We start from the raw sequence: 25256 nt of genomic DNA on the forward strand, positions 1-25256 counted from the left end.
CTAATCACACCGTCTAGTCACACCGTCTAGTCAAATGGACAGATTCCTTCATGCGCGAGATCTGAAAGCTCCGGATTGAGCTGGAGATGGAGATGGAGAATGAAAGCGGGCCGGCCGGCCGGCAAGACCAATCGAAAAATATCCGGTATTTATGATATATAGATAACATTGCGTGGACGGATCGCTGAAGCGAGAGGAGAGAGGAGAGGCGGAGGTGGCAGAATAACTGAGCAGGCAGGGCTGCTAAAGCAGCGTGTAAATGGGTTAGGTATAGGGAGAATGAGGTTGCCTTCGACGAGGAAAACTCGTCGGAGGCTATCTTACCTACATATTCACCAAGAAGAGGAGTTGAAGGGGATCGACTGGGACACGGAAATAGAAGGAGAAGAATCCCTATTCGGTCAAGTTCAACCAAGCGGCTACCAGATAGCTCAGTATCTGGATCGAATCCATACTGAGTATGAGGGAGCACCACCAAGAAATGATGAAGAAAGGCTGGAATGCACAGAACCGTCTGAGACGACTCATCGTTCTCGACAATGAAATATGTAGGTAGGAATCTCATCTAATTGTATTACTATGCGCCCCGCCTTCAACAGCAGAGTCAACAACGTCCAACGTCCAACTCCAGCCAAACCCGCCAAACCAGCGAAACCAGTCCAAGAAAAGTAAAGCCAAAAACGACAAAAACGACAAAAGAGAAATGTAGAGCAAAGTAGACGGTGGAGAAAGAAAAGAAAGAAAAGAAAGGGAATGTATATAAATGAATGGTAAGTAACTCGGTCCGTCCACCGATGCGAATGCAAAAAAAACAGAAAGAAGCGCAGCATATCCAAAAACAAACAAACATAGCGAGTAAGAAGAAGAAAAAAACACCAATATGCTACGACGATGCAAGAAGAGCCACCCCAAAAAGAACGGACCCAAGACACCGATACCTCATACCAAAAAACCCCAAAGAAGCCTCGGCCAAAATAAATGAAGAAAGACAACGGAACATCTAATACCCAGTGGGGGCGCCGCCCAGGTAGTCCGAGTACAGACTGCCTTCGCCCCCATGCATGGACATGCGCATCTCACCGTGACCTCGGTACATAGCAGGGGTGGTGTTTCGTCCTGCTCCAACCGTGGTGGGCCCCAGGTCCGAACTGGAGCGGCCTCGACCACGTCCACGACGGCGGTTCTTATTCGCGCCTCTCGGGCTACCTGGGCTGTAGCCTCCGTTAGTCGCCTGCTGCTGGTAACTGTAGTTTTGCTGCGGCGACCTAGGACTCGCGCCTGGACTGTTGGTGTAGCGACGCTGGCTCCTAGGTCCCGTAGGAGGGCTTCTGTCTGCCCTGGGGCCGGTAGGGGGCGAGAAGCATGATGATGGTCCAGTGGGAGGTGGAGTCGAAGGGTAAAACGCAGGCTTAGGTGCTACGTAGCCCCGCGGGCCTGTTGGGATACCCTCCTCGTTGAGTGGTGCAGCTGGGCGTCCACTGCCCACCGACATGCTCGAAGTACCAAGGAATCCTCCACCGTTAAGTGAATTCGAGCTTCCAAAGCTTCGGTTGCTGCCCATCGAGCCACTCCGAGTCACTTTCTGCGTCATCGGGGTGATGGGTCTGTCGCCATAGCTGAGTGCAACCCCGGTTTGCGCAGCAGGGCCGGTTGGCGGGGGGTAAGACAGGCCAGTAGGCGTGGGAGGAGTAGATAGGCGGCTGAACTGGGATGAGGTAGTGCTGTACGCCAACGGTGACCCAGCACGCATCGTGCTGTTGTGGTAACCAGGTGGTGACGAGAAGACACTCCTGCCCAGTGACTGCCGCGGTGGCGACCTAGATCCAGGGCCCGTCGGAGGGGTGAGGGGCTTTGCGGACGAAAACTTGGGAGGAGTAATGGTATCTCCGACCGGGGCCTCCTCCTTGGTGGTGACGATGGGAGGGCTCGGCAGGGGTTGGGAGGTGGGTGCGTACCGAGACTCCAAGGTGAGTTCTTTGGTAGCGGCCTGGTACGCAGGCTCGGCAATCAGCGTCTCTTCAGCCTTGGCCTCCTCGACTTGAGCCTCGACTTCATCTTCCATCTCGTCCTCGGCCTCGGGTTTAGCCTTGAATTTAGCCTCAATCGCCGCCGCGATTTCAGTCTCGATTTCAGTCTCGATTTCAGCCTCGAGCTCAGTCGCGAGTTCAGCCTCGAGTTCGGCCTTGAGCTCAGCCTCAACCGCCACCGCAATTTCAGTCTCGAAGTCAGCCTCAACTTCAGCCTCGATGCTGGCCTCGTGTGCAGTCTCAACAACATCAGCCGCATCGGCGTCAGAGTCGAGTTCGACACCTTCATCCTCCTCAGGCTCAGCCTCGACTTGGGCCTCCACCAGAGTTACAGCCTCCACCTCGGGCTCAGTCTCGGATTCCTCATCGGCTACCGTATGGGACTGGGCTGTAGCCTCATCCTCGGAGTAGGTAGGCAGCGATTCGGCAGTGAGCTGACGAGGTTCGGGAGTAGCCTCCCTTTCTTCCGTCAAGGTGTCAGTAACCTTGGATTCGGTAGGAGTGACGGTTGCAACGTCCATCGATTCCGGATCGTTCGAGTAAGTCTCGAGAGCCTCAAGAACATGCGGGAAGACAAGCTTCTCAACGTCACGTCCCCACAGGAAATCGAGATGCTCAAAGTGAGCGATCTCGGTGGCGACGGTGTGAGCCGGGAGCTCCTTGAGCATGATCCTGATATCGACGAGGGAGTCGCAGCCACCGTAGACCAGCACGATGGGTGCCGTGATATTCCTCGTGGGGAATTTGGCGACCTTGTAGAAGCTTCTGTTGGCAATGGATGCCGTGATTCCGGTCTGAATATCATCGTCGTACATCTGGAAACACTTGTTGCGGATGATCTGGAACCAGTGGACGACACCTAGGCGACAAAATAAGCTTTCACACTTGTGGCTGGGACCGTTGTACGTACTCTTGACCGAAGTGTAGGAATAAAGGTGGGAGTATGCCGCTAGCTTCTGGTTAAGCGGGATGTTGTTGCCAGTCCATTTGAATAGGAAGTGCATCGAGATGTCGATTACACGCACAAAGATCGGAGGGTCTGGGATCATCGTCAGCAGCCGTATGGATGATAGTGCGATCTATTTCACTTACACAAGACGCTCTGCCAGAATGTCGTGCTAGACAAGATGGACTTCCTTCCGAAGAATAGGTACATCAAGTTCGGGCTCGATTTCATCAGGGCATCCACCACGGTGTTGCTCAAACCAGCAGGGCTCATGGCGGGTGCCAGTGCAACGAAGACATCGATCTTCTCGTTGAGCTTTGGATGAATGCTCAAGGTAGCAAACGCCTGAGCAGTGCCCTGAGAGAAACCGACGTAGGAAAGAGAAGGCTGATTCGTAGTCTCGAGAATGTAATTGATGGAGTCGGGAATATCGTGGAAGGCAAAATCGTCGATCGAGAAATCCCAGAACTTCGCCGAGCTGGAAGGATGATGAATCGACTTCTTCGAGTATTTGTTGCCCCGGTTATTTCCAAGCTATCAATGGTCAGCCAACAAGCTCATCCAGGAAAGAGGTGGAGATGTATGTAGCACGCACCCAGACATCGTAGCCCTTCTCCGCCAGCACAAACGGAAGGCACTGCTCCTTGTCGAGCAGGCAGACCCAAACCTCGCTGTCCATCAGAAGGCCTAACACCTGGCATCAGTATCTCGCAGTCCTAAACGGCGAGGGTGGGGGACCAACCATGGTGCAAGTACACCACCTTCTTTCCACCATTTCCTCTCGTCGACGCATCACCACCCCTCGCCCTTGCTCTGGGTGGGCCGTTGATTTCCTCCTCCGTCTTCTTCACAACCCTGTGTAGTCCCAGCAAGTATCCATCGCCGGTCTGGACAACATGCTCCTCGATCCGGTAGGTGCCGTCGTTCCAGATCTCGCACAAATCCACAAATCCATCGGCATCCCGCACTTTAGCCACCAGACCCCTCTCCTGTGTCGAGCTCTCTACTGTGGTGTACCGCTTTGCCGAGAAGGAGTTGAACAGTGCCCGCGAACGTCCGTAGAAAAAGTTTATTAATGGCGCGGCTAAAATCCAGGAACGAAGCAAGGAGTTAGCTATCGGCTCCACCAGATAAGGGAAGGTCTTATTTGTAGCTGGTATCCATCAAGGTATCACAACAGCCTTTCGGCTACGAAACGAACGTCGAACGTTGCGCCGGGGTAAGGAAAAAAAATAAGCAGACGAAAGCAAGAAAGACAACTTACGCAAAGCCAAAGTGATAACCCTGAGGAAGCTCTCGATCACCAGGAACAAGAACGAAAAGACGAGCGCTACATATTCCAAACTATTTCTCGTCATAACAGGACCATTGTTAGCCGTCGAGCTCTCCTCTGTGCTTGTCTTTCGCTTCCACAATGTAGATGAGGTTGTGCTAGCATCCTCCTCCATCACCGCGGCCACCTGCTCGGGCTGTGCTTGCTCCACTTCCACTTCCACTTCCTCTTCCACTTCCTCTTCCTCTTCCACTTTCTCCTCCCCGACAACGAGGACCTCCACCTCCTCGAAGACGGGGACCTCCACCTCCTCGACGACGAGGACTTCCTCCTCTTCCTCTACTTTTGATTCCTCCTCTTCCTCAGTTTCCTCGGCGATATGTTCCATGGGCTCGACTTCCTCGAGGTCCTGCTCGGACTCGCACGATGATGGAGGGGTTGGAGGAGGGGTAAGAGAGGTATCCACGGCAGAAGCAGTAGTGGCAGCAGAAGAGGATGTAGAAGACGAATAATTGAAGTAAGGAAAAGACTTGGTGGGATGGGGTAGGTACAGATGGAGTCTTCCTACGAAAGGTACTCGGGCCATAGCTGGAGCAGCAGTAGAAGCAGCAGCAACTGTTGTGGCTTCCGAATCGCACTCTTTCCGTGTAGGTTCTGTAGAGTCCATTGTAGTCGTTAGTCTTCTGTGTGTATTTTTTTGTTTTTGTGCGTACGTATGGTGTGGGGGGGTGGGGGGTGGGGAAGCGGGCAGCGTCGAAATAGAGACGGAAGTCCTCGACAGAAGAATAAGGAAGAAGCTGTAAAGGAAAAAGGAAGGGAAAGACTTTAGAAATAGAGGGAAAATTTACCAGAATATCAAGACGTCTCTCGCACTCTCTCTCAATGGAACAGCGCACAAGACACTTGTATCGCGCTGTCACTGTGCTTCGGCACAGGCCAACAGCCAGTGAGGAAAAACGAAAAAAATTAAAAAAAGATCGAGAGGGAGAATGCCGTATCCGTTGTGTGACCTGTATGTTGACCACGTATATGGGCGGTTCTCGTCCGTCAGTCTGTCAGTCAGTTCAATCCTATCCTATGGCGATGCGTTGCGTAGCTTGCTCCCTGTATGCGCGGTAAGTGGTGGGAATGGTAGGGTATGGGTTGGCGAGCCAGTCGTTTGTCGCCGTCAAGCACAGTGTCCGACGTTTCGGTTCAGAGGTGGAGTGGAGGGAGTGGAGGGAGGGAGGGAGGGGGGTTTGTGTTGTCCAGTCGTCAGTCCGCAGAGTGCTCGAAAAGGAATCAATTGCGGTAAAAAGAGGTCGACAGGCGGACAGGCCGTAGTTGGTGGTAGGACGTGTCGTGTCCGCTGCAGGAACAAGTCGATAGGGAGGGAGGGGGGGAGGGAGTGAGTGAGGGAGGGGGGTGGGCAGTGGGTGGTGAGTGGGCGGTGGGCGGGCGGGGAGTTTCTTTTTTTCTCCGTCGGTCGCTCTTTCTCTCTCGAATGCTGTAATGAGGCCATTGGTCAGTAAATAGAGCTTCGGTCTCAATTGCACATCTTGGATGGTGGGAGGGGGAACTACTGCAGGTAAGAGCACCCACCGCCGAATGGACCTTTCAGAGGCAGAACAAGCGCCGCTGGGGGGGAGGGAGGTCTGCAGAGTGCAGAGAGGGAAGACAAACCGCGATGAAGTGTGGCAGCAGCAGCTGTGAGTGTGAGCGGAGAGTTCTTTTTGCGGCCTGGAGGATGGATGGGCAGGCGGACCGGGTAGGACGCGGATTGCGATGTCGTGGTTCGGTGGACTGCGCGTTGTCTGTCTGTGCGGCGAAGAAGGAGAAGAAGACGAAGAAGAGTTGTTGCTAGCTTTGGTTTCCCATGATTTCGACCTGTGGCTGGCGTTTTCCCATGTGAAAGCTAATAGGGAAGGGGGGAGCTGTCCATCCCACACCACTCTGAGCCTAAGCTTGTTGCTGGGTAGGGGTTATTTGGCCCTGGAAATGGGACAGAGCCGTGGACCGTGGACCGTGGTCATGATCCTAGCCGTTTGTTCGTCGCTGGCTGACTTGGGTTGTGCTCGGATGGGGCTTAGATAGAGGCTGACTTTGCCTCTGATAGGCGGACCGCCAAAGCAAACCACACGATTCTGCCTGCTGGCGATACCCACCATCGAGATGGACAACACATACGGGGCAAGGCGGAGACCGCCACCACCACCCCCTTCGGCATGAGGGGAGGGGCGTTCCAGAACTTGCTGCACGGAAAGTTCAATGGAACGAACTTCCCAATGCTCTTCCCTTCCCTTCCCTTCAAGCGACAGCTCCGACGAGTCGACGACGGCTCTCTTGCATTGCTGGAGATGACATCACGATCATCTGTCCGGCTACTAGGGGGGGAGGGGACAGAGTGAGTGAAAACTGTATCCCCCCTCCCTCGATCCCTTCCTTCCATCCAACCTTCCGTCCTTCCTGTGGGGAAAGCAAGCAATGCTCAATGCTCATGGACGGTCATCTAGCGGTGTTACCGTGTTAGATCTGCGGGCGTGCGGGCTTACTCCGCCCGCAGGGTCCGCATGGCCGGCGTGGGCCGATTCCGAATTGCCCATTGTCGAGTCAAACGGGCGGGCGGCGAAGCACTGCCGACAATACGGTACTAGATATAGAGTGGGTACATAGTGTAGGTACATCATAGAACGTCCCGCGACTTGCGCTCGAAATATCATGGGCCAATCGCCCCCGCCGTGGATCCCGCCGTGAATCAATCCCGCGCGGTTGCAGGCGGGGAGGGGATGATGAAACTCGAGTGGACATATACTCTGATCTAGATACATAACAGGCAGGGGGATCCTGGTGAATATCTGGATTTAGGCCTTCGGTCAGAAGTTAGAACAGAGCTTAAGCTTGAGCTGTTACGACGAGTGTTCCGGTACCTCACTAATCGATCCCGAATCGACACATGATTGAATTACACCGCCGTCTCGATAATCGGCCTCGAGCTACCACACCTATACCTAACAGAGCAGCGAGCTTGAGCTTGGGCTGTGCACGGCTGACTCGGAGCAGCGAGAGCTCGAGCTGTTGCAACTTGCGACGAGTATTCCGGTACCTAACTAATCGATCCAGAATCGACACATGATTGAATTGCGCCCTCTCGATAATCACCCTCGAGCTACCATATACCTAACAGAGCAGCGAGCTTGAGGCTTGAGCTGTGGACGGCGAAGCAACGAGAGCTTGAGCTTGAGCTGTTGCGAATTTGCGACGAGTATTCCAGTACCTAATCGTTCCCAAATCGAGCCCGAATCAACACATGATTGAATTACACCGCCGTCTCGATAATCGGCCTCGAGCTACCATATACCTAACAGAGTAACGGGCTTGAGGTACGCACGGCGGAGCAGCGAGAGCTTGAGCTGTTACGACAAGTATTCCGGTACCTCACTAATCGTTCCCGACTCGACACATGATTGAATTACACCGCCGTCTCGATAATCGGCCTCGAGCTACCACACCTATACCTAACAGAGCAGCGAGCTTGAGCTTGGGCTGTGCACGGCTGACTCGGAGCAGCGAGAGCTCGAGCTGTTGCAACTTGCGACGAGTATTCCGGTACCTAACTAATCGATCCAGAATCGACACATGATTGAATTGCACCATCTCGATAATCAGCCTCGAGCTACCATTATACCATATACCCAAGATCTATCTGTGTGTACGGCTTCTTATTCGGTCGAATGGCTACCTACTTACCTACATAATCTAATCTGATCTAATCGCACGAGGTATGTGCCAACGTCTCTTGCACACTGTGGCTCAACTGTGTGCTGCTCAAATAGCCACTTTCATCTGACCCCACGAGGTATGTACCAAAGACTCTTGCACACCGTGTCTCAATCGTGTGCTGCTGCCCGAACTCGAACTCGTACCGTTCGATTCCCCAGTCAATGCGAATGAATATGTATGTACAAAGATCACAGTGCAATAACGAGTACGGTAGGTACACCGGCAAAAAAAAAAAACATGAACGGCCCCTCCACCTACACCTCCCGTGCCCACAGTCCCACCTCCCCTGTCTCCCACCTGCATCTCCTACACCTCCGCCTTCCCCTCCGCCGCCGCCTTCTCCGCCGCCTCCCTCTCCCTCACCAAGACCTGCATAGCCTGATCATCAAGCAAATGCGTCTTCGCCAGACTACACCCTCTCGTGCCATCTTTACTGGGGGGGCCGGGGTCCATAAACATGTCCACCTTCCTCGTATATCCATGTCCACACTCCAGTATCTCTCCGCCCCTCACGTCCATGGTGCTTACACACATGAGCATCGCCTCGGCGACCTCCTCAGGCGTAGTCCACGTATCCCTCTCCTCATCGATCATCTGCAGTTTCTCAGGATTATCGAGGAACAGCGGGGTCCTAACCACACCCGGCGCCACGGCGACCACGCGGATCCCCATCTCCGCCTCCAACCGTGAAAACGATCGCACAAACCCGTTGATCCCGTGTTTTGCCGCCGTGTAGATCGGTGCCGACAGCTTGGGCGTTTGCCCGGATATGCTGCTGATGTGTAGAACTACCGCGCGGGACTTGCGGGAGGAGATGAAGGACGAGATCGCCAGCCGGGTTAGCTTGATCGGGTGAACGAGGTTCACGTCTAACGTCTTGTACCGGCTGTCGCTGTCCGACTCCGAACCCCAGAAGAAGGAGCTCCATTCGGGCTCGAAGATGCCGGCGCCCGTTACGACGATGTCGGCGGATGAGAGGTGCGTCTGGCAGTACGGCAGGAGGGACGAGAGGTCGGCCCAGGATGAGACGTCGCAGTGCTTGAATAACACCCGCGCGCCGTGGGGGTGCGAGGCGGAGAGCAAAGCTTGTGCGGGCGCCGTGAGGGAGAGGTCCGCGATTAGGACGGAGCAGCCGTGCGAGAGGAGGAGTGTCGCGAAGGCGAGGTTGATGCCGCTGCCGGCGCCGGTGATCTGGGGTGTTAGAGCGGCAACACATGAGGGGGGGAGGGAGGCGTACGATGGCGGTTTTGTTCTTGACGTCGAGCATGGCGATGTCTGATGTCTGTTTATCTGTTTATCTTCTCTACCTACCTCCAGCAACAGCAGCAGCAGCAGGAGGAGGGGGTATTTATCCCCCTCCCCCACTGCCCCATCCCCCCCATTCCCCCCCTCCCGCAGAGAACCACCCCTCGTGCGGAAACTCGGTAATACCTCTCGGTAAACAAAATCTCCACGGGCATCTGCCTCGTCGCAAACCGGTAGATGGCGATACCCCACTGTCTTATCACCCCCCGTGCCTTGGTGGTGGGGGATACCCCACGATCGGAATGGCATGCAGGAAGGGGGGGCGAGGCGAGGATGCGGGAGGGGATGCTCCGTCCGACACACGGAACTTGGAAGGTACGGAACAACTGCTCGACAGGGCAATACATCTACTCTACCGGTAGTTACTCTACATCGGTAACTACACCGCAATGCAACACAATGCAACTCAACCTGGCGCAACTCCGGTTCTTCACCGGAAGACTACCGCAAGGGCGATAGATAGATATCACAGCACAGCACGGCACAACACGAACTAGGAAAAAAATAGAGAGAGAAACGACGAAAGGAAGGAAGGAAGGCCATATGTAAGTATGCATATCATTTCATCACATAGATTATGTAGACGCAAGCAAGCATGTAAGCAAGCAAGCAAATGGGAATAGATATGAAGCTGAAGATGAAGATGAAGATGAAGATGAAGATGAAGCTGAAGTTGAAGATGAAGCTGAAGTTGAAGATGAAGATGAAGATGAAGATGAAGATGAAGATGAAGATGAAGATGAAGATGAAGATGAAGATGAAGATGAAGATGAAGTTGAAATATGAAGTTGAAATATGAAGTTGAAGAAGAAGACGAACAAGAAAGGCGCATAAAAAAACATCAATGAAACGACAAAGACAAAGCCATAACCCCCCACATAGCAACAATCAATCCTACCCATCCAAAAAAAATCGACTCATCGATTCATCGAGAAACAGTAGAAATGAAAATGAAAATGAAAAACACCTTAATCAACACCCTATTTACATACAAGTCCCGACTACAGACCGACAGCCAGACAGCCAGCCGCACCAATCCCTCAATCCCTCTGCCCTTCATTGAGCACCAGCTCTACGACCAACTGGCGTCCATCGATCTCCGGATGTGCCATAGCGACCTTGACCGACCTCCCACCCTTCGATCCCGGTGCCGTCCCACCGCCCATAGCATCATCCAGACACCTGACGTCTCTCCCGGAGATGACCTGTCGCAGCCTACCATTCTGTGCGTTTCTGATCTCGACAAAGTCCTGGTCGAAGACGAGGACGTAAGGGCCGTACATGGCGACGGTCATGGCCTTGCCGACGAACTCCATGACGACGGAGCGCGAGACGTCGCCGTGCTTGTTGACGTAGACCGCGCACTCCTCGTAGCACAGGAGGAACTCGATCTCGCTGAGCCGGAACATCCCCAGTGGTTTTTCGCCAGACAGTCGCGACGCGATGTCGTCGACGTGAGAGCCCGCGCGCAGCTCGGGCACGGACCATGCTTGCTTCTTGTCTAGCGTCATCACTTCGAAGCCTGTGTGTGCCATAGCTGTTAGAACCCGTCTTCTCCGCAGTCAACGAGTAGAGGACAAACCTTTGGAAGTATGCACAGCGAGACTGGAATGGAAGAGGTTGATTCCGTAGCAATCGGTCGGAATATAGAACTCGTCAAACTCCCTGAAGAACTCCGTCGTCCCCTTCCTAGCAAAACGTGACTTCTTCTCCGTCGCCTTCTGAAATACCGGTTCCAGAACCTATAGTTTGTCTCGCATCAGCCATCACTCCACTCCCCACAAAACGTAAGCCAAAGAAAACACAAACCTTGAAAGTCGAACTCAACCCCTCGCGCTTCTTATAAAACACCAGCGTGCGCTCCTTCATGCGGCCAGTAGCAAAGAAACCCACATCCTTCGCGCCACTCAACTTCTGCGGCGCCTTCTGCTTCGTCGCCGAGCCAGCAGCAGCGCCAGGCAGCGGCACGACCACGTCCAGATGATACGCCACGAGGGCCTTATCGGCCAGTATCAAAAAAAGACTAAACTCCTCGATGACAGCGATCTGCGTGACCTTGACCGCGTTTATGACACGGGTCCAACCTCTTGGATTATTCGCCTCCGCGGTGAAAACCCCAAAGTCCGTTCCGATGGCGACCATTTCGCGGCCGTATTGCGCGGTGAACGCGGTGGCACAGTTGACGCTGGCCTTGCAGATGGCCGGGGGTTTGGGTAAGCCGTCATAGCGCTTCTCGACCTCGGAGATGGCGCGGTCAAGCGGTGTGCCGCGGATCTTGATCGGCTTCGGCTGGGCAGCGGCCGCAGCGCTGTCGTAGCCGAAGGCACAGTCGGCCATGACATTGAGTCGGAACGGCTCGGCATTCTGCGCGTGTAGGCTCGCCGCGTGCTTCTCTTTCGCCAGGATGATCTTGTCGCACCAGTCCTTACGGTTGGCGGCGCTGGGCGCATACAGGATGTACGTGTTGTCATCGGTCTTCTGCACTCGTGTCGGATTGCCCAGATGCTTGATGCGGAAGGGGTACAGCACTCTATCGTCGCGAGCATTCATGTCCGGAATATTCGTAACCAACCGGCCAGGTGCTGTGGCAGTGCTACTGATACTGCTGCTGGTGTTGGTATGCGACAGAGTCGGCACACCGACAGCACTATTGTGCCTACCTCGAGCGGTATCCTTCGTCGTCGTGGCGGGACCTGCGATACCCAATCGATTCGCCGCATTCCGGATAACCGGGTCGTCGTTGGTACTTTCCAGCACGAGAAGGTCCATCGGGATCGGCATGCGCGACACATCGTACCGTTCCTGCTTCGCGCCTCCAGCAACCTCCTTCTGCATCATCGTCTTAGCCAGCACAAGGTAATGATCGAAAAGGATGGCATGTGTCTCGAGCCAGGTAAACCGATTGTTTCCAGTCCGTTGAAGATCGCCCTTGAAGATCAATTCTCTGCCCTTCTCCCCAGCCCTCAGATCCACCGGCCACTGGCGCATCACAAGTTTGGCGTCGAGCTCCATGAGCTGCACACGCTTCGACATCTCATCGACACGGGCATCGCAATCGTGTGTGACCGCCTTGATCTCCTCGATGGCGCGCTCCAGATTATGCTTCTCCTCCGAGTCAATAGTAGTATGCTTCAGCACGGTCGCTAGCAGCAGCGAGTACCGCTGCAACCGGGTAATCGGTCCCTTCAAGAACGTGACCCAATCCAACCGTCGCGCACGCGGATCCTGCCGGCATTTATCCAAGAACTCTCTGAAAAGCATGTTCCTCTCTGCCTCTCGTCGGACGAGCATATCCGCGTTCGGGAACGCAGCCGCATAGTCGAGATACGCAACCTTCGCCTTGCGGATCCACTCTCTGAAAATATCGCTGAATCCAACAATCCACGGCCCCTGCTCGCGCTGCCGGAACTTCAACTGCGGCAGTAGATGCTCCTCCGAGACCTTCCTCACCGCATCCGCCTTGCCAAAGACATCGCGAACAAAGTTCTCTAACCGATTGGGCTTGATGATATTGCTGACGAGGATCTGGTCTCGGTAAACAACCTTAAGAACCTCCATGTGCTCCATAAACTCCTCCTCGGTCTGCACAACCTCGTGCAGATTGTTCTGGCGCTCAATCTCCTTCTTGTTGACGTCGACCAGCTGCTCCTTCTTGATCTTCCAATGAGTAGCCCAGTCCTCCTTCCGCTGCGTGACCTCAGCGCCACCATGCGGCAGCGTAATCTTCCTTAGCGTGCGAGCACAGTGATGAGCATAACATCTTGCAGGCGAATCGTACTCGTGCAGCTTGGACGAATAGCAACCACTGCCCGTGATCTGGTAGATGACACCGGACACCTCTCCGGACCCAAACTTCACCCACTCCTCCTCCTTGATCAGATTCTTCTCCTTGAGCATGCCGGACACCACCTTAGTCGCCAGCGTCTCGGCGTCGGCGACATTCATGGTCGGCACGAAGTGCGTAAACAGCGCCGCGACGGCATCGGCCACAAGCGCCTCCTTGAGATCCAGCTCGCCCTCGGTCATCTCCTTGAGCCACGTCGAGATCTTACTCAGCGCCCACGGCGCCGCGCACCGTCTAAAGTCCTTGGTACTCAATTTCTTCGGATCGAACTTCCTGGAGAGCGGGATAGCGGGGAGGTCACTTGGCGTCAACCCACTCGCAACCTCCGATTCAGGGAGCCCAAGGTTGCCAGGGACAATCATCGAAGTCCTGTTCGCCTTATGGACCTTTCCGTCGGTCTTCGATCTGACAGGCGCGACCGTCGATGGCTGGCTGGGATGACTTGTCAAGCTGGCGGTGCGGGGAATATACGGCTGCTGTGCGCCGAGATTCATCTGTCCGTAGAGACTAGGCGATGCCGGCGGGAGGCGGGCCGACTGCGGCTGGGAGCCAGGCATCTGCTGCTGCTGATAGTTTCTGGCGTACGATGGCCCAGTACCTGCCGGTGAAGACGGGTCACCAAATTCATATCCAGGCAGACTCGGGAGCGGCCTCGAGTTCTGCTGAGGGTTGGCCGAAAACGATCCTGGGTGGTAAAATAACTCTGGGAAATCATCGTCCGTAGAGGACCTCTTCGTAGGACTCTCATCCGAAGCGTGATCGAAGTCGTCGTCGCCCTCTTCGAACGACAGGCGTTTGGTCGGCGGCGCCAGCCCACCAGTACCGAATGTATCGACCCTGGCATTCGAGGCGAATTCGGGAGCAGCATCGGCGGCCGCATTCGAGCCAAACACGGGGAACGGGTGCAAGTCGCTTTCGCCGGGAAAATAATGCTCGAGGCCGCCATTGTACAGATCATTATTTGCTTGCTGCTGCTGCGGCGGCGGCGGTGGCGACGCGGCGGCGGCGGGCACCGGTGGGAGCGGGTTAGGCACGACGTTATTATCCAGACCCAGCCCACTGAACCCACCATAGCCACCATCACTAAAGAAATCCCCACCAATCATGCCCATATCCACACCCGAAGGCGGCATGTAATCCAGATCGCTATCATCCTCCCTCGGCGGCGGCAATGGCTGAGAACTCAAACTCCCCCGTCTATCGCTCTCCGCCTCCATCCCAACCGGCGGGTCGGAATCATTATCTCCTCCGTAGTAGTCATAGACACTGTCGATCCTCCCATTAGTGCCGTTCCGCCTATGGCTGTACGCCGAGCTGTCGCTGTAGGCCATCGCGCCCGACCCCATATCCTGCAGCGAAGCCTCGATATCGCCATAGAGCTCCTCATCACCACCGCCGTTCGGCACCTGCGGCAGCGGCCTGGACTGACTCTGGTGTCGCGCGATGTGTCCATGAGCGGGCGGCGGGGGAGGAGGGGAAGAAGGCAATGCCGGCGAGCCGCCGGGATACATATGGTCTCGGTACGACAGCGAGCGTTCCTTTGGCGGGCTCGGCAGCGGATGATGCGGAGTATCGGGTTCGGTCGGAGCCGAGACATCGCTGTCCGAGCCGGAATGGTAGTGTGTTTCCTGGCGACTGTAGTGCGATCCGTACGACATGGACGATTGACTCGGCGAGTGGTGGGGATACGGGGCCTGAGCGAACGCGGGCGATCCGGGAGGATGTGGCGGCGGGGGTGGTGGGGGTGGCTGGTACCCGTTATGTGGCGGAGCCGACTGCGACGGCACCGGCGGTAGCCCCGGCGAGTACGGAACCGTCGGACTCATGTACGTGGAGTGGGAACCCGTTGGGTACTGCGGACGACTTACGTATTGCTGTTGTTGCATCTGCGGCGAATAGCTATATCTTGCGGCACCCGCGGCGCTCGGCATGGACAGGGCTGGCTGCGCCTGTGCTGGGGCTCTGTACGATTGCGTCGATGGGTATGGCGTGGTGTACAGATTCGGATCATATGAGGAAGCGCCCGGCGGCGCGACGTAAGAAGCGGTGCTGGCCTGTCTCTGCGGCCTGTATTCGGCCTGCTGCTGGTGATTAAACGCGCCCGCTGTCGAAGCTTGTCGCTGGGGCTGGTAGGCGGATGGATTATAGGGCTGATGACTTGGGGGCGGGGAACCACCACCGTTGTAGGCTCCTCCTCCTCCTCCAGGCGTCGGAGGATATGGAGCATTGCTCGGGAAGCCATCGTGCCCAGCCGAGAATACGGGCGAGTACGGCGGCATATAGGGCGAGCCATTTCCACCAGGCGTGACGGCGAAGAAGCCACCCGGACTCGGCGGCCGTTCACTCATCGCGACGACAGAAGTCCGTCGATTTATGGGGGGGCCCGCTGGAAGAGGTAGTGGTGGTGGAGGTATACCGGTGGTGGGAGTATGCGGAGGGGCGCCGGGCGGAGGCGGTGAGATGTAACGAAGAGGAGTAGTGGAATTCGAACTCGGGATCGGGATATGATTGGTCTGCAGTCGTAGTTGCTGATGATGATGAGGGTGTTGCTGTCCTTGTTGAAGTTGATTTTGTTGATATTGATGTTGATGTTGCAGTTGTTGTTGTTGAATTACGCTCAGTCTGCGACTTACACCAGTTCCCCCGTCGAGGTAGGAATCATCATCACCGTTGTCGCAGCTCTGGGATCGGGTCAAAAAAGGACTTGGCTGCGGAGGGCGAGTGGTGCGAGAGTAAGAGCCGTGGACATTTCCGGCATAAGCACGAGCCCTCTGCTGGTAAGGGTCTGCCATGGGTATATTGATGGCTTGGGGCTTGGGCTCTTCTTTTGGCTGGGGAGTGGGGGGGCGGGTCTTCTTCTTCACGCAGCACTGCACTGCACACACAGCACAGCACAGCGCACAGCAGCAGCACGGCACCGCCGCACAGTACGAGTGCTCTAGATAGAGGTGGAGAGCACGATGACAAAGACGTAAAAAGCGTGACTAATAATATAGTGCTTCAACTCGTAGTGCGAAGTACGCTGAGCGTGTTGTAGATATGTGTGGAGAATTTTGTGGAGATGATGGCGGCGGCAGCGGGATCGTGAGGGGGAATGTAGGGTTACGATGGAGGAGTGTTGGGGGGTGTGGTATGTAGGCTGCGAGCTTGCGCCATTCAGCAGCCTGCGACATCCATCCATCCAGCAGCCCAGCAGCAGCCCAGCCTTTACTTGCTTCTTTTCAACTTCTTTACATACACGAACGAACATCTCAGACTCAGAGCCGTTCTCAGCCCCGGGCGAGAGACACCCCATACATACCTGAAGTTCCCACCCGCCGCCCGTCGACCAGGGGGCCCACAATGCACATCAGATGGGCAGGAATGGATGAGGGAGGGGGACGGGGTCCTCCGATATAGCATCGCTTGTATGAAACTATCGCTTCAGCCCACCCGTCCATCCCCACCCAGCTCAGTTCACACACACGCAAAAGCACACAACGCGATCCTCCATTCCCGCTGACGCAGTGTAGCCTTACATTTACTCTCCACCTTATACTCACCTCCTACTCACCTCCTACTCACCTCCTATGTACTTCTTCTACATACTTCCCTTCTGTACAATACTACGCGTACTCCACCACAATCCTCTGCCACTCCGTCTCCGTTCGTTCAAATACCGTACCGTATCTGCCTGCAAGCAAGCAAGCATGAGCGAGAACCGAACTGCCGCCTGAACGAACTAGGTAGCCAGCCTAGCAGACTGCCGACCTGCCGCCGGTGAACGGTGAACGGACGGTGAACGGCGCAAGAAGCCCCACCTGCTCCGGATCCGTGACTGACGTAAGCACAGCACAGCACAGCATGGTCATAACCAGCAGTTGAATTGTCGCGACTACCGTATAACATTCGTTCCACTCCGCATTACTACATACATCGTAAAGGTCATAAAGGTCATATAGTCATAAAGGCTGGAAAGCAGAATCATCATCAACCATCAATTGGTTTTTACAAGCAAACATGCACCGTAGTACCCGTACCCCCCACCAAACCCACCCAACCCAACCGGCCAAACTATGTATCATACGAAACAAACACCGGCCAAAAAAACGACATGACCAAGACCAAGGACTAACACAAAAAAACAAAAAGGAAAACACAACATCGCAAACCCGTGCTGAAACTGCAAGAAACACCCGCTCGCTCGCCCGCTCGCTCGCCAATCACAAAAAGTTAACCGAGTGCCGTTTACTACTCCTCCTGCTCTCGGGCTCATCGCCCATTTCCGAGAGCGCAGCGAGGGTGTCCGCGCGTCCGCCGCGGTTCCGATCGAGCCGCATTCCCTTCCATCCCTCTAGTTCGCGCTCGAGACGCAGGCCCTTCTCGCGCTCCTCTCTAGCCTCGCGCTCCGCGCGTCTGGCAATCAGCTGGTGCTCGGAATCGCTCGCTTGCAGCTCCTCGATGGCCTTGAGCATGCGCTCGAGCTTCTCCTTGCCCTTTGCAATCTCCTCTTCGAGCTGGTTGTTGACCTTGTCCCGGCGGTCGATCTGTGCTTGCAGATCGCGCACCGTGCGGTCGACATTGCGGACTGAGCGCTCGGATTGTGACTTGACTCGTTCGTGTTCTTCGAGGGCGTTCTCAAGCTAGATACTCATCGTTAGCAATCCCGCCGCCAGCTGTAGTTGCATCGAGTTGAAGCTCACCTCTTGAACCCGTCCGTGCAAGAACCTGACATCGTGTGACGTGCTGGAATAACTCTTCGTCTCGAGGTCCACCAATTTCAACTGCAAGTCCTTGACCTGTTTCTCAAGCTGGGCCTTCTCCTTGTGTAGATTAACGTTCGACTCCCTCTCGGCGGCGATATCTCTCTGCGTCTCGAGAGCTAGCGCCTCAGCCCTGCGCATCTTCTCCATAGCGGCAGAAGCCAGATCCTCCTGTTGCGCCAGCGATCCCTTCAGCTCGAGCAGCTCCCGATCCATGCCCGCAGCGTTCCGCATAGCCGGGCTCTCGCCGTTAGCCAAGTCTTCCAGCCGTTGTGCCGCCTCAGCCAGACGCTTCTCTAGACTGCGCTTCTCCTTCTGCAGCAGATCGCGGTCGGCGATAACTTCATCCACATTCGCTCTTAGACTGCGAACCTGCGAAAGCAGTGATACGACCCGACCCTGGACCTCATTATGCGCAGCGACAGCCTCATCGTGGGACTGAGTAACATCTTGAAGCTTAATCTCGAGCCTAGACTTCTCCTTCGCCCAAGTAGAGCTGTTGAGAACCTCATCATCCCACTTCGCTCGGAGATCTTCGGTTTCCTCGCGAAGACGCCGGTTCTCAGCGCGCGACTGCACAAGGTTCTCCCTTTCGATCTCAAGCTCCGCGGTAAGCGATGATAGCTCGGCCTGGTACTTCTTCCGTGTCTGCTCCATGGACGACTCCTTATCCTCCAGATCCGCGGCGCGCCGGGTACGGTAGTCCTCGAGTTCGTTGTGAAGCCTCTTCCTGGCCTGCAGCGCAGAAGATAAATCGGCGGACAAATCCTCAATCTGCATGGAACCGTTAGCATACCCTTCTCCAATTCCACTGTAATAAAACAAAAACAAACCTTCTCCTCGAAATGCTGATTCTGTCTCTGTAGGTCCTCAATGAGCGACTCCATCTTCTTCCTCTCGGAAAGCACCGTAGCCGTAGTCTCCTCGGCCTCCCTCGATTGCGCACGCATGAAAGCTTCAGCACGCGAAGACTTCAGCACCGAGATCTCTGCCTGCTCCAGCTTGCTGAAGTATTCCTCGCTGCGCGCCTTGTACAAGTTCATACTCGCCGTGAGATCCGCAACCTTCGAAGCCTCGGCGTCCAGACGAATCTGCAGGTCGGCAAACTCGTTCAGCAGCTGGGAGCGACTGACTTTGTCCTGCTGTTGGGCGGCGAGGGCATCGTCGAGTTCAATCTGCGTCTCTCGTAGATCACTCTCCATGTTCAGTTTCGCCGACTTGAGTTTGTCGAACTGCTCTTTCGCCCAGGAGAGATCATTCAGCGCCTCATGGTGAACAGCCACAAGCGTCTTGCGCGCCTGGTCCTGCTGGTTGATGTAGTCATACAACTCCTCATGGGTCTTGGCCTGGACCTCCTTCAACGACAATTCTATTGAGTTCATGGAAGCCTCCAGTGCCGAGTTCTTCTGCGTAGAATCGTCGAGCAGATCGTGAAGACGGCTATTCTCCTTCTCTAGCTTGAACGCGCGGCGAGCAGAGTTGTCCTCTTCGAAGCGCACGGACTTCTCGGTTGCGCGATCGATCTGGGCTTGAAGGTGTTTATTCCGCATCTCCGATAGCTGTAGCTGGTTCTGGACCTCTTCGAGTTCGCTCGCAAGGTCCATCCGCTTCTGGAACGCCATGGTGTCCATCGTGCGGTCGGACCCGGAAGAATCAAGGGTATCTTCGGCACCAGAAGTGAGGTTCCGTCTCGCAGGCGTAGAATGGTTAGAGAAGTCCTGTCGGAACGCAGGCCGGAATTGCTTGGGCGAACCAACTGGGACGCCATTGATCTCCTCCAGCAGAGCCTTCTTCGAAGTGGTGTGCATGCTATCCATCTCCTGCAGTTCATCCTGATGACGTTTCCGCAGCTCGGCAAGCTCCTTCTCAGCCCGTGCACTCCTCTCGTTCGACACACGCAATGCCTGGTTCGTCTCCTCAAGCTTGGTAGCTAGATCCACAGAGTGGGTGACACTACGGCGGCCAGATTCCCACGATGGCGGCTGCTGTCCCTCGGGATCAAACACCTTCTGAAGAACCAACAACTGATGATGCGCCTCCTCGAGCTCGGCATTCGTAGCGGCAATAGTCTGCTGGAACTGTTTAGTATTCGCCTGAGCTTGCACCTTCAACTGGCGCTCCATCTCAAGGTTCCTGTTCAGCTCAGCAAGCTGTAGCTGCATCTGCGACGACGACTTCTCAGCAGTACGCGTAGTCTTGTGCTCACGCGACACCTCATGGTTAAGATCCTCGAGGTTAAGCGTAAGCTTCTCCTTCTGCTTTTCCAGCGCGCGGATCTGAACATGGGCATCCTCAAGCAGTTTACGGGTCTTATTGTTATCTTCGAGTGCCTTCGCCTTCTCAGTGGTCAGGGCAACAATCTTGTCGCGATATTGCTCGGCAGCCTTAGCATTGGCCTTGCTGATCTCGAGATTCTTCTGCTGGATCTTGTTCTGCAGCGCGCGATTGTCGTTCTCGGACGCGAGGAGCCGGTTCTTGATCTGCGTGGCATCCTGCTCCGTGCGTCGTCGCGAGTTCTCATAAGTCTGTCTGGCGGCGTCCTGCTCAGCGACGACACGATTCAGCCTCGTGTTTTCGGAGGCTAGCCTCTGCCGTTCGTTCTCGGCCTGGGAAAGCGCATCCTCCTTTGCTCTGAGGTCTTTGTCCATCCTGGCCTCCTTCTCCTTGACCTGGCGAGACATATTCCTCTCGATTTCGGCTTGCGCCTTGGCTCTCGCAATCTCGACCTCGGAGACGCGGTCGCGGAGAGTTTTGATCTCAATCTGCAGGTTCCTCTTATCCTTCTCGGACTGGGAGCGGGCCTCGAGCGCGCGACGAAGTGTGTCCTGTTGACTGTACAGCTCCTTCTCCATCGTCTCCTTGGCCATACTGAGCGACTCCTTCTCGCGCTTGAGGCTGTTGTACTTGCTCTCATTATTCATGGCGATGTCTGCGCGATTCTTCCGCTCTTGGTTGAGTTCCGCTTGGACCGAGGCAAGCTCCGACTTGAGCTCTTTGATCTGCTGGTCGAGGAGACGACGGCCCTTGCCGGACTCCATCTCCTCGTTAATCTTGCTCTCGAGGAGTCGATGCGCATCTGCCGCCTCCTTCTCGAGCCGCGATTTCTCAGACCTCAGCGACTCAATCTCCTGTTGAAGACCACGCAGCCGACTAAAGACCTCATCGTGTTTCTCCGTCAACTTCCGGCGCTCATCCTCGAGAACCGTCCGCTCCACATCCATCTTCTTGAGATCGGCGTGCAGCAACGAAAGCTCACTCTCCTTTCTGCGCACCAGATCTTCATAACTCGTCGACGTCGCCGACAACTCCGAGAGCTGATCGCGCAGATGGCGGTTTTCATCCACGAGCTCGCGCAACTGCCCTTGAGTTTCCCGCAGATCTCGATCGTTTTGCGCGAGGTGCTCATCGAGCATCTGATCGGATTTGATCAGTGCCTCCTCGAGCTCATTGACCTTTTTCTCGCGCAGCCCAAGACGGCTGTGCAGGAGATCAATCTCCTCCTCGAGTTTCTCCTCCGCATCGGTGCGCTGCGAGCGAGCCCTCTCGGCAGCCGCAAGCTCCTGCTCAATCCTCTCAATTGACGACGCAAGTTCCCGTTTCTCCTCTTCGAGCCTCGTGATAAGCTCACCCGCCTGCTCCAGCTCCTTCCTCCACAGCTCCGCCTGTTCTTCCGTCTTCCTCTTGGCCAGCATGAGCTCATCAATCTGGTCTTCAAGCGCATCCTGGTCGTCGAGCGCACCAGCGAGCTTCTCCGTCAGATCCGCCTCTCGCTGCTGCAGTCTGATAAAAATCTCCTCCTTATCTAAGGCCAGCGCACGTTCACTCTCAAGCGTCTTCTGCACGCGCTGCAACTCAGAGTCAGCCTTCCGCCGCTCCTCCTCAAGCTTCTGTTTGCTCTCGGCCTCAGACTTCATCTGTGCCTCCAGCTTCTGGATGATCTCGTCGCGTTTCTTGACCTGGCCCGAGGACTGCGTTGTTCCCAATAGTGGCTTCATGCGCATGAAGAGCTTCCACCAGGGGCTCTCGGTGAGATCCAGGTACACCTGCAGATTCCGCTGGATGATCAGACTGGCCTCGGATCGGTAGAGCAACTTCTTAACAACTCTTCTCTGGAGGTAGCCTCTGATATGGCTCTGGAACCGCATGACGATTTCACGGACCAACGCATCTCTCTGCTCTTCGAGCTCGGCGAGGACACCGGCACGGAAGAAGACCTTCGTAAGGCCGACACGGTACAGCGCCTTGTCCAGACCAATATGCTCCAGCAGCAGCCGGCAGGCCTTTTGTCCTTCCAGATACCCCTTAGGCATCTTATTGGACAGTACCTCATACCGCTGTCTGAACTCCGCAAATGGCAGACGATTGGGGAAGCCAGTGCGCGCTATACGGATACCTTCGAGCACACCGTTGCATCGTAGCTGGTCCAGGACTAGGGGTGGGTGTAGGCGTTTCGGGCGCTTTTGGTGGTTCGGGATGATGCAACGGACGAAGTGGGGATGCGTCGAGTTGAGCTGCGTCATCAGGCTCGAGAGCTGCTCTTTGTGTCGCTGTGCTACAGTGCGGAAGAGACCCTTCTTGACTCGGCTCTTTGGCGCACCCATGTGCTCGCCCGCATCCTCGGAGTAGTCCCCGAACAGCGAGGCAATGTACGTATCGTGCGACGCGGCGAGGAGCCGAGTGATATTGTCGTTGAGCGGGTCTTTATTCTTTTCCAGCCATCCTTCAGTGCTGTACTCGACCTCGGCAGCATAATGCGTGAGCATGAACCCTTGGTTGAGAAGCGATCGCTTATATTTCGTTGTTTTATTATCCCAGAGTGAATGTAACTTCTCAGTGAATGACTTGTCGGTAGCTTTCGGCATGACACAGTCCTCGTCGAGACAAGAGAAGATACCGATTGGATTCGGCAGTTCGATCAGGTCAATGGTAGGTTGCAGATCGTGGCCGAAATCGATGAATTTCCACTCGATCCGCTCGCGAGCATACTCTTCTTGCTCGAGGACGAACATGTGGTGGTTGAAGAACTGCTGTAGCTTCTCATTAGTGTAATTGATGCACAGCTGCTCAAAACTGTTTTGCTGTGATTCAAATCGGCATTAGCAATGTACCTCATTAGCTGGGTACAGTGAACTCACCTCGAAGATCTCAAAACCAGCAATATCCAAGACACCGATGAATCCTTCACCCTCGCCCTTGGTGTCGAGTTTCCCATTGACCATCTCCACGAGCCTTCCAAAGCCACGCTCATAGAGACTCTTCGCCAGCGAATCCAAGGAGTGCTTGACCTGCTCGGCCGTCCGCGACTGATTGACCCACTCCCTGCCGGCCTTAACTCTCGGCTTCAACAGGCCCTTCGCAAACGCATCGACCGGAATCCCGAGCACATGGCAAACCCTCTCCGCCTGGGCCATATCCGGCAATCTCGCATCCTCGCTCCCCCGACGCTCCGGCACAACATCCAGATTTCCAATATGCAGCACCGCAGCAATGATCCTCAATATCGCAATCTGCTCGTCCGGTGTGAACCCCATCACTCGGAACGCCTCCATGAGCGCTTTGAACTCGTCGTGGTCATTGACACCGGCGATGGCATTGTTGCTATTCTTGGTATAATCCCAACTCTCCGTTCCGCCCTCGCCAAGTAGGAACATCTCCCGCATCTGACGACTCGCGCCGCGCAGCAGCTGATAGAAGATATGGTAATTCCGCTCGTCCCTATTTTGGCGGACGACTCTGCTCTTTTCCAGGAGATACCAGTCGATGAAAGCGCCGGCGATCTGCCCCGTCCTTGTGAACTCGATCCGAATGAACTTTCCGAAGCGCGACGAGTTGTTATTCCGCATGGTCTGTGCATTGCCGAAGGCTTCAAGGATCGGATTGGCCTGCAGGATTTGGTTCTCGAGCGTGCCCAGTTGTTTTGAGCTGCTGTTGTCGATTGCTACCGCTGCGAGGTATTGGATGACCTTCTTTGTGTTCTCGGTCTTTCCCGCACCGGACTCTCCACTATCCCCCACTTCATCAGCAATCTCCCCCAATCACCCAATCACCCAATCACTCATATCCCCAGGACCACATACGTCACAAGAATACTTTGATTCTCCTTCTCATCGAGCATGTTCCGGAACGCCAAATCTGTAACGGCAAAGATATGCGGCTTTGTGTCCTCTCGCAGGCGGTTCTTATACATTGCAATGTACTCATTATTGTAAATCGACAGCTGGCAATACGGGTTCACGGCGACCAAGAACAATCCGGAGTACGTGTAGATCAGATCCCCCTCGTAGCGGACGTGCAGATTGTGGACCACCGACGCTTCGTTCAAATGCGTCAGCTCCGCCATATCATCCGCCTTGTCGAATTTCGCCGGATTGACTTTGTCCACGTTGTCTTGATGGAGTATGCGTTCCTAGGCACGTTAACATCTCCCCCCTCCGAGAGCGTCCGTGGGAGCGGGGAATACGTACCGACCCGTTCTCGCACCGCACTGTCAACATCCCGTCCTGATCGTCCAACACCTCGCCCTTGACAAACGCCTTCTCGGGGTCCTTAACCCAGACCCAGCGTCTCCCGGAGAAATCGCTGTTCTCGCCGGCAATGCCTTCACCGCCGGCCGCGCCTCCTCCTACTCCTCCACTTGTCGCACCCACATCTCGCCGCGACGACGCAACATCCTTATCCTTGATGAACTGCGGCGCGAAGGTGCCCTTGACCCCCGACGATGTGCGGACATGTCTCTGCTGCTGCTGCTGCAGCGGTGGCGGCGAAGAGAAGTTCTGTGATAGCGAGGAGACCGAGAGGCGGTGCGAGGATGGCGAGGAGGAGGAGGAGGCGGTGGGAATGGTAGGTTGTAGCGGCGGCGATGGCGGTGTGTTCGTGTTGTTGTTCGACGGTTTCCGGAGACTGCCTGAGTTGGGACGCCGCTGCTGCCAGGGGAGGGTGCGGCGGGGGGGTGTAGACATTGCTGATACTGTCTACCGTACCGTACCTATCCGTGTAGCAAAAAAAAAAGAAGAGCCGTTATGAAGAAAGATGGAGGGAAGAGCATGCGGTGGAAGGTAGAGAGGTTGCTGTGAGTTCCGGTTCCTGTCCTGGCCCTGTGGGTCGTCCGACTTCCTGCAGTAAGCTACACGCGAGCATGGATTCACAACACCACCACCATCGACCACTTATCCGCCGGCGCCAACTATGTAATGTAAACAAACAAACAGCACTCATCCTAGCAACCGAAGCAGCCACATTCCTGCGTCCAAGCTCAGCTCGCCTCGAAGCTTTGTGTATGGAGCAGAGTAAGTGCCAAGATGGTCGGTAGGGAGTTTTACTCCTCGTCTCATCTGTGGTTGGAATTGAGGTCAATGGATAG

At 55.3% G+C, this 25256-nt stretch overlaps 4 protein-coding genes across 4 annotated transcripts; all 4 read right to left on the bottom strand.

Annotated features, from left to right (window-relative positions):
- Positions 1-464: 464 nt before the first annotated feature.
- BZA05DRAFT_200770 (uncharacterized protein) lies at positions 465-944 on the bottom strand. Its single transcript, XM_051479493.1, has one exon. It carries the CDS (start codon positions 828-830, stop codon positions 525-527), a length of 306 nt encoding a protein of 101 aa, XP_051342567.1. The 5' UTR covers positions 831-944; the 3' UTR covers positions 465-524.
- BZA05DRAFT_200747 (Alpha/Beta hydrolase protein) lies at positions 916-5088 on the bottom strand. The gene is made up of 6 exons (XM_051479492.1): positions 4238-5088; positions 3716-4057; positions 3569-3660; positions 3120-3507; positions 2938-3066; positions 916-2886 (listed from the first exon to the last, which is right to left on the bottom strand). Exons 1-6 carry the CDS (start codon positions 4911-4913, stop codon positions 1001-1003), a joined length of 3513 nt encoding a protein of 1170 aa, XP_051342568.1. The 5' UTR covers positions 4914-5088; the 3' UTR covers positions 916-1000.
- A 3125-nt stretch (positions 5089-8213) lies between these two features.
- On the bottom strand, positions 8214-9393 carry BZA05DRAFT_388490 (NAD-dependent 15-hydroxyprostaglandin dehydrogenase). The gene is made up of 2 exons (XM_051482682.1): positions 9243-9393; positions 8214-9196 (listed from the first exon to the last, which is right to left on the bottom strand). The coding sequence occupies exons 1-2, from the start codon at positions 9270-9272 to the stop codon at positions 8312-8314; spliced, it is 915 nt and encodes a 304-aa protein (XP_051342569.1). The 5' UTR covers positions 9273-9393; the 3' UTR covers positions 8214-8311.
- An 853-nt stretch (positions 9394-10246) lies between these two features.
- BZA05DRAFT_200821 (CNH domain-containing protein) lies at positions 10247-16042 on the bottom strand. Its single transcript, XM_051479494.1, has 3 exons — positions 11120-16042; positions 10893-11052; positions 10247-10832 (listed from the first exon to the last, which is right to left on the bottom strand). The coding sequence occupies exons 1-3, from the start codon at positions 15944-15946 to the stop codon at positions 10351-10353; spliced, it is 5469 nt and encodes a 1822-aa protein (XP_051342570.1). The 5' UTR covers positions 15947-16042; the 3' UTR covers positions 10247-10350.
- Positions 16043-25256: the final 9214 nt, after the last annotated feature.

Source organism: Tricharina praecox (assembly GCF_024521635.1).
Source record: "Tricharina praecox strain CBS 144465 chromosome Unknown BZA05scaffold_4, whole genome shotgun sequence".
In the NCBI taxonomy this organism is placed as follows: Eukaryota; Fungi; Ascomycota; class Pezizomycetes; order Pezizales; family Pyronemataceae; genus Tricharina; species Tricharina praecox.

Bases quoted from the DNA above. Each gene is read 5' to 3' on its own strand.
- BZA05DRAFT_200770 (XM_051479493.1), bottom strand. From the start codon at position 830: ATGCTGCGCTTCTTTCTGTTTTTTTTGCATTCGCATCGGTGGACGGAC.
- BZA05DRAFT_200747 (XM_051479492.1), bottom strand. From the start codon at position 4,913: ATGGACTCTACAGAACCTACACGGAAAGAGTGCGATTCGGAAGCCACA. The intron at 4,058-4,237 runs GTAAGTTGTCTT...CCTGGATTTTAG, and splicing joins GGTTATCACTTTGGCTTTGC to CCGCGCCATTAATAAACTTT. The intron at 3,661-3,715 runs GTTGGTCCCCCA...GCCAGGTGTTAG, and splicing joins GGTGGTGTACTTGCACCATG to GCCTTCTGATGGACAGCGAG.
- BZA05DRAFT_388490 (XM_051482682.1), bottom strand. From the start codon at position 9,272: ATGCTCGACGTCAAGAACAAAACCGCCATC. The intron at 9,197-9,242 runs GTACGCCTCCCT...CTAACACCCCAG, and splicing joins TCAAGAACAAAACCGCCATC to ATCACCGGCGCCGGCAGCGG.
- BZA05DRAFT_200821 (XM_051479494.1), bottom strand. From the start codon at position 15,946: ATGGCAGACCCTTACCAGCAGAGGGCTCGTGCTTATGCCGGAAATGTC. The intron at 11,053-11,119 runs GTTTGTGTTTTC...GACAAACTATAG, and splicing joins GGTTGAGTTCGACTTTCAAG to GTTCTGGAACCGGTATTTCA. The intron at 10,833-10,892 runs GTTTGTCCTCTA...TGGCACACACAG, and splicing joins CGCTGTGCATACTTCCAAAG to GCTTCGAAGTGATGACGCTA.